Raw genomic sequence first — 7,709 nt, 5'->3', positions numbered from 1 at the left:
CAATAAAGCGAATATCGCAATAAAGCGAGTCACACGAATTTTTTGGTTTCCCAGTGCATATAAAAGTTATGTTTACACTATACTGTAGTCTATTAAGTGTGCAATAGCATTATGTCTAAAAAAACAATGTACATACCTTAATTAAAAAATACTTTATTGCTAAAAAATGCTAACCATCATCTGAGCCTTCAGCGAGTCGTAATCTTTTTGCCTCAATTTGTAAAAAACACAATATCTGCGAAGTGCAATAAAGCGAAGTGCAATAAAACGAGGTATGCCTGTATAATATCCACCTAGTCTAGCTTTCTCTATCTCTTTATCACCATGGTATCTGAACACAATCCAAGACTACATCGAGCAAGTCATTACTCTCAAAGACTGTAACCTCTTTCATAATATTGGGTCACTGGGTTTTGGATGCCAGAAACTGGTATATACTCCTTGAGACTGTCGTAGAGTTAAAGAACTACATTTAGGCAAGCTTGGATCTTAGAAATAGCCAAATGGAGCATTAAGAAAGCAGCCATATTACCATAGCACCACAGCAATTTTCTTCAAACAGTTTGTCCGTCTGTTGTATAGCATAAAACAAGTGTCTCAGGCCTCTCTTAGTGGGAACATGTTTATAAATAGGTGCAGAAGCGCATGTGAGCATGTAATCTCATTTATCTAAAGGATACTGTGACGTAGCCAAAATCATCAGTTAAATTCAGGAATGGCAGAGAAAGCCTAGCGGGCTTCAAGAAACCTGCACTGAGGTCTCCAACCCCAGAGTTCAGGAGACAGTTGCCAACCAACTGGTTGGAATAGGATGCCCACCACACAGCTGGACCACAACTGGCAGGATCAACGGGTAGTGAAATGTTACAGCCTATGAACCTGGCTGCTGAAGCCCTGCCCACGCAGCTGTATTGTTCCTATGTATGGACTTTCCTCGGCCAAGACTAGAGAACATTAGTCAGCTTTGCAAAGGGGCTACTGATTTTCAAACCCATTCATCTGCACTGGGCACGTAAGCAAGCTTCAGTTAACCAGGCAGTTAAAATTAATCAACACTTGTATAGTTAAGGTCTGTGCAACATTGCAAAGAAAAGCAATACTTCGGGAATATAGCGTTGAATCACCAACACAAGGAATAATGCTCACGCCCTGATTTTCAAAGGTGCTGAGTACCTGCAAGTGCCACCCCAATGAAGAAGTGCTTTCCTTGCCCATCTGCTCTGAAAATCAAACCAATGTTCTTTCTTTTTCATTTCCATTTGGGGCTCAACAGACTGAGACTCCTCTCCTGACTATCTGAATATTCAGTGCTCAACCCCAGACCCTGGTGTACTTAAGACCAAACCCACAAAAGAAAATTATGTTTGTCCTCACTTTTGACTGTGTTTCTGCATCTTCCCTGGCAGAGAGAAAAGCTTCCCCAGAGAAGCCACTCGCGCTAGCAAGTTAAAATGTGGCGGTCATCCAGGCAGGCGGCAGAGTGCTGCAAACTTAAAGCTGTGGTAACTTTAGAAAGTGTGACATTCATTGGGCAGAATGTGAGCTCCTGTTGCAAAACACACACACGCATTTTTCCCCATATCTGAGAGAAAGGAAAAGGCAGGGAGACTCTATATTTCAGCAGCTATGAACCAACAGGCTGGGAAATTCTACAGCTACGTGGTACCACCTCTCCTATTCTACTTGCTGGTGGGTAAGTATTGATCTGGTAACCACTTTTCTTCCTTCAGGGAGTTTGGCTTCTTTCTACAGGCTGGCTTCTGAGGCTTTATTCTTTTTAAGGTCATTCCCCTCCCCAAGAACTTCCTCAGGATATAGAAGGAGCATATTTGGTACTGCACGATGTATTGAAAGCACATTCTTACTGATAGATACATTTTTTATTTAGTTAATAGAAATATTTGTTTGAATGCAATTCCAAAGATGGAATTTATCTTTCCAGAGCGAGTGTATTTTCCCTGACTTCTTGAGAAGGCAAACTATTTACCAGCTTTTATTTCTATTTTGGTTCTCCGATAGTTATCAGTTATACTCAAAGACAGTTATTCCTATGTTTTCCACAACCATTGTTTAAAAGTCTTAGGGTGTAAGCTGTCATCACTCATTCTTTTAATCAGAAAAAATAGGGGCTAGAAGCTGGGATGACAGGCAGCCTTGTTATACCATCTTGCCAGTAGATTCTGGCTGCAAAGCCATTGCAGCCATCCAAAGGAGGGTCATTCCAGTATGAGGATTTTCTGATAGCACAGGGCTCATATATTGACTCCTAGACTGCCTGCTCTATTGCCTGTCCCCTTAGCAAGTGAGGGCATAGTAAAGGAGATATGTGAAAGAGCCCCACACTCTGCCCATCTCCAGCTCCTGTTTTGGTTCTTTGGGGCTGTTAGCAAGTGGTATCTGTTAAAGAAGCCTTTAGGCTGCAAGAAGCAGCCATGCAAATAGTGTCCCTGGGATGACAGAAGAGCAAAGGTAAGTTTTATTCCATTTCTGAGTCACTCCTGCACCCCTTCACCTTGCCTTGTCTATCCCTCAGTCAGAGACAAGAGCATGGCCCCAGATATGAAAATTTCAGCCTAAAGTGACCTATTAGATCATCCCATCTTCTCCTCCTGGCCTGGACAGGATTGTCCCCCAATTCAGTATTTCCCAACACTCTGGCTAGCCTAACTTTAAGGAGTTAATGAAAAACATACAGTCCTTCCTGATCAGGGAAACAGACCTAACTCCCACATGACAGGTGGAGCTATGGCTCATTCGCTAATGAGGAAAATGGCATAAAAAGAGATTTGTAGCAGGTTCAACAAGGTACTTGGCATGAAATAAACCCAGATGCCAACATGAAAAGGGCATTGTATGTTTAAATATCAGCAAACAAGTCCCCTCCCAGTTTTGCCAACTTAAAAAAAAAAAAAGGCTGCACTGTGACCTTCACAGTGAGAACCCCAAATAGACCTGGCAGTAAAAGATGAACTCCTGCCGGTAGTGATTCATGCTAATTAGTTGCAATCTAAGTGACGTACAATGAAACAAAGATACAGGACAACAGATGACAGAGTCAGTTGTTTCAAAGTGGGAGGTGAAATGAAACTCATGATGAAGAGAGACAGTGTCAGACAACACTGTTAATGCGCAGTGATGAACAAAAGTATCTCTGAAAAACTGGTATCTTCTAAATATATGGAAAATAGCTAGTAATTGGACTGCAGACAGGCATGTAAGAGAAGGACAGAAAGCTTAGCATAGATATCACAAGAGTTAAGTGTTCAGCACAGTTCATGGCTGACCATCAGGGATAAGAAAGATTAATAATGGGACCTGGAGTCTGCCCAAATTCACTGCATTAACTAAACAAATCGAGCATTTCAGAACATTCTGAGGTACAATCCCACTAAAAGAGACCATCTGACTTTGTGTAAAAATACCATGGAAAGTGCTTCTTATTACTGCTAAACCTTTATATGGCAATTTAGCTGCAGAAGGAAAGAAGAAAACAAATTCAGACATCAGCTGCCTCTGCATAACTCTGATGAAATCAGGATTAAGATTAGACGTGTAGGCTTGAAGACAGAACTTGGCTCCTTTGGTTAGAGACTTCTTGCTCCAGAACACTAGGCACACATCCACAAAAGCATTTAAGCCCCTAACTCTGAGTTATGGGACTCATTCCCACTGAGCAGGGCCCTGGTTAGTAGAGGCAGCCACTCATGAGATAGATAGTCCCACAGCTCTGAGGGAACAATTCAAGAAGCAAAATACTTCCTTTGGCTCCCAGGTATATTCAATGTGAATGTGCAATTAATACCACCATCCTTTGGGACGCAGCATTCGCACCCCTTTCCAAACCAAACACCTCTGTAGGTCAATGCAGGGTTTGAGAATGAAGCCCTGGCCCCATCCCCTTTCCACTCCTTCCCATGCTATTTGGGGAGGAAGGAAGCAATTGCTGCACTTCTCTGAGGATAGGGCAGTGATTCTCAACCAGGTTGAGGTGTGAAGAGATAAGCAGATATACTCAGCAGATAAACCAGCCTCAGGCTTGTCCCAGTCTCTGTGTAAGGAGGTAAGCACTTTCATATATACATTAACTTTTGATATTGGATGCCGCTCAATTCAGAAAAGTTGTGGAGGGGTGCCTTGAGTCCAAAAAAATTAAAAACCACTGGTAAAGGCAGAGTGGTTGTACATGGTGCACAAGGATGAGAGACCCCTTGTGCCCTCTTCCCACCTTTGCAACCGCTCAAGGATCTGGTGGTACAGGGCTCTCTAGGACAATTCTGGGACCCTACAGCAGCTGCTTTCTCCATTACAGAGTTCCCTCTTGGATGCTCTGTCTGGGGCAGAGCTAATTCCAGAGAGAGAGAGAGATGAGGCTGAAGTTGGCTTCTTATTCCCAGTTCCTTTTTCAAAGCTAATCTAGGCCCAATAAAATCTTGTTATTAATGAAGTACACATCCTAAAGACAGAGAATTTCATTAGCTATGCATATGTACTAATTAATATGTAAAATAAAATCCCACATCAAGTACAGAGCCCTAAATGAAGGTCAGATTGGATGGAATTATGGGGCAAAATATTTCTTGGGCCACCCTGAACTTCCCGTCAATGCTACTGGGGGACTGTCCTAAAGAACCATGGCCACAGTCCTGCCCGGGCCCCCTGTTCCCATCATTCTTGATGTGCATTTTGCTAGTAGTAAGTAGAATGGCTTGAATAAGGAACTGGGTTTTGGCCTGAGATTATGATTGCAAATCCTTTTTGGGCCATCCCACACCATGCCTCTGTGGCCCTGGAGGACTCTCTTGGACACCCCTGACCAGAGTCTTGCCCAGCCCTGGGTGCGGTTGCTTCATGCCAGGCTGCTAACTGGCAGCCCCCCATGCCCACTGCACTAAGTATACTGGCTCGAATAAGAAATTTCTTTTGGACTGCAAGTGATAGAGTCCCTGGCTGGCAGCTGTGGGTGAGACTCCCTTCCAAAGTGACTTGGCTAGGAGGGAGCTCCCCAGGTTGGTTTGCCACTGGCTGTGACTGTGATCCATTCTGAGCTACAGTTAAAGCTTAATAGTTAAGGTTTTGCTTATGGAGTACCATTGTTCTCCCTTTCCCTTGTAATAAACTTATTTTAATTCAACATTTGCTAGTGAGTGAGCAGGTTGCTTTAAATTACAGCACCCAGTTTTAAGTTATTTTACCAAGTTTCTGGGTGGCGACTGGACACAAGTGTGAAACACTGTTGAAAAATCCATAGGGGCCTCTATACACATGCTCTGGGGTGGGGAGAAGGGTGCTTTAAATAGAACGGTTCTGAGAGCCACTGTAATTAAGGCAGTCACACTGTCACATGTACAGGCGGTCCTCGACTTACAACGTTTCAAGTTACAACATTTTGCACTTACAACGTTTATCAATCAACACCCCGTTTCAACTTTCTGATGTCAGTTTCAACTTTACAACACTTGATCCGACGCAACACCATACCAGCAAACAAGTTCGCTGCGTTGCCCATCTCCCTGGAGAATATCTGTTTAAAATTCCTTGGACACTTTCTTTAAGAAAGCAGACAAGACTCCAGAAAAACCTGGAGCCAAGACTCCTGAGAAGACTCCAGCCAAGAACCCTTCAAAAAGTCCAGCAAAATCACTTCAAAGAAGTCCTTCCAAATCAGTATGATTGCTATTTACAATATAAATACATTAAAGTAGCTATGTTACTCATCTATAATTGACTGAGTACAAAATTCTGGGTTATTTTTTGGTGAAAGTAGGGTATTGGGCCTTGGTTCAGGAACCAATCCCCCATTTATAACACTGTTTCCTATGGGAAAATCAATTCTGAGTTGCAACATTTCGACTCAAGATGCAGTTTTCAGGAACCAATTGTATTGTAAGTCTGCGGGCTGCCTGTATTCAGTGTTCCATGGTTCAAAATGGCAGTGGGGGTGCTTTAACAAAATTCGTTCAAAAAGCTTTAGTTAAAGCACTGCTGCTGCCATTTTGAAACACGGGCACAGAGAATACACTTGATACAGAGGCTGCTGGAGTGCACTAATTAGCACGCTTCAGCAGACTGGCAGCAGACTCGGTTAATCAAGTCTGTTCTGACACATGCTAAATACCACGTGTCAGAGCAGAGGTCTGTTACTGGTGCCCTATATTTGCATGCAGCCATTCGTCCTGCCTTCCAGTGCCTGGTGGAACAGCAACATAAAGGTTTTAAAGGTTGGGTGTCAGCTGGCAGGCTTACATTCAAAAAGCTAGCATTGTGTTGAGCAGGGACATGCCCAGATTTCTTCAGGATGCTCCTTGGTAGTGGGGACATGTTTTGGGATGATTTCATGAGAGTTTTGCCCCCTGAACCCAGCAGAAGGGCAGCTTCTTATTGGTAGCAATGTAAATAGCACATGTGGATAGTGAGTAAATTGGTGCCTGGCATGACCAAAGCGTTCTTTGGACAAGACAAAAACATGGTCAAGGGTGTCCAGAAGAGTCCCCCAGTGCCAAAGAGGCATGGCGTGGGGTGGGGTGGGGTGGGGTGTGGTGGCCCAAGAAGACTTTATATCACTAATCTCAGCCCAAAAGAAATTCCTTATTTGAGCCATTATACCTAGTGCATGTGGGGGCTGCATGGCATGAAGAAACTGCACTCTGGGCCAGACAAGACGCCAGTCCAGCAGTCCCCTGGTGACACACAGACATGGTTTGGGGGTGGCCCAAGACAGATTTCTAGGTACAGTCCCAGCCCAAAATCCAGTTCCTTATTCAGGTCCATGTACTTAGCACAGTGGCTGGGGTACTCTCAGTTAGTATCCTGGTATGGCCAAGCCGCGCCTTCGGCGGGGCACATCTCTGGTCAGAGATGTGCAGGAGAGTCCCCCAGGGGCACAGAGACATGGTCTGGGGTGGGCCAAGAAGGATTTGTAGCTATAATTCCAGCCCAAAATCCAGTTTCTTATTCGGGTCCATGTACTTAGCACAGTGACAAGGGTACTGTCAGTTGGCAGCCTGGCATGGCCAAACTGCGCTTTGGGCTGGGCAACACTCTGGTCCAATACATCCGGGAGATTCCCCCGGGGGCCCAGAGGTATTCTGGTGGGTGGCCCAATCAGAATTTCTAGCCATAATCCCATCTGAAAAGCCAGTTCCTTATTCAAGGCATTATACTTAGTATAGTCGGTATGGGGGCTGTTAGTTGGCAGCCTGGCACAGCCAAACCATGCTTTGGACCAGGTGGGACTGTGGCCAGGGTTCTTTGGGACAGTCCCCCAGTGGCATTGACAGGAAGTTTGGGGTGGCCCAAGAAGTATTTTGCCCCTTAATCCTATCCTAATCTGACCTTCATTTAGGGCTCTGTACTTGATGTAGGATATTATTTTACATATTAACAGTGGCAATGTGTAGTTGGTACATGGGGGTGCACATGCACCCCGTAAGAGCACTGATGCACCCCCTGTCAGGCTGCACTCACTGTTTAGGCAGCAGGCAGGGGGACGGGGGGGGGCGTCGGTGCCCACCCTGCGAGTGCCAGCCACGGAGTGGGGTCGCCATTAAATGCGGGACTTCTGGAAGTGGCGTGGCCACTTTTTGGTGAGTGAATGGGCTGCAGGGGGACCCCCCTCCCTGGTCAGTGATATTGGCCACGGAGGGACCTCCCCCCCATCAGTGCAATCTCCCATTGGGGCACTCTTCCCCCCCACCCACCCCGGTCACTGA

The 7,709-nt window shown here is 45.1% G+C and overlaps 2 protein-coding genes across 6 annotated transcripts in view; one reads left to right on the top strand and one right to left on the bottom strand.

Annotated features, from left to right (window-relative positions):
* GRAMD1C (GRAM domain containing 1C) overlaps window positions 1-7,709 on the bottom strand; it is a 125,851-nt gene that overhangs the window by 115,852 nt on the left and 2,290 nt on the right. The window lies entirely within an intron of this gene.
* The window catches only part of LOC109304752 (natural cytotoxicity triggering receptor 3-like), a 20,387-nt gene continuing 13,716 nt past the window's right edge, over window positions 1,039-7,709 (top strand). For both annotated transcript variants that reach the window (XM_019527561.1, XM_019527560.1), the window contains exon 1: window positions 1,039-1,693. In XM_019527561.1, coding sequence (XP_019383106.1) covers window positions 1,627-1,693 — 67 coding nt within the window. In that variant the 5' untranslated portion in view covers window positions 1,039-1,626. The remainder of the gene's footprint in view (window positions 1,694-7,709) is intronic.

The sequence above is a fragment of the Gavialis gangeticus genome, unplaced genomic scaffold, assembly GCF_001723915.1.
Source record: "Gavialis gangeticus isolate Ggan-Ray unplaced genomic scaffold, GavGan_comp1, whole genome shotgun sequence".
In the NCBI taxonomy this organism is placed as follows: domain Eukaryota; kingdom Metazoa; phylum Chordata; order Crocodylia; family Gavialidae; genus Gavialis; species Gavialis gangeticus.
The sequence above is the reverse complement of the archived record's forward strand: the minus strand, read 5'-3'. Positions and strand labels throughout refer to the sequence as shown.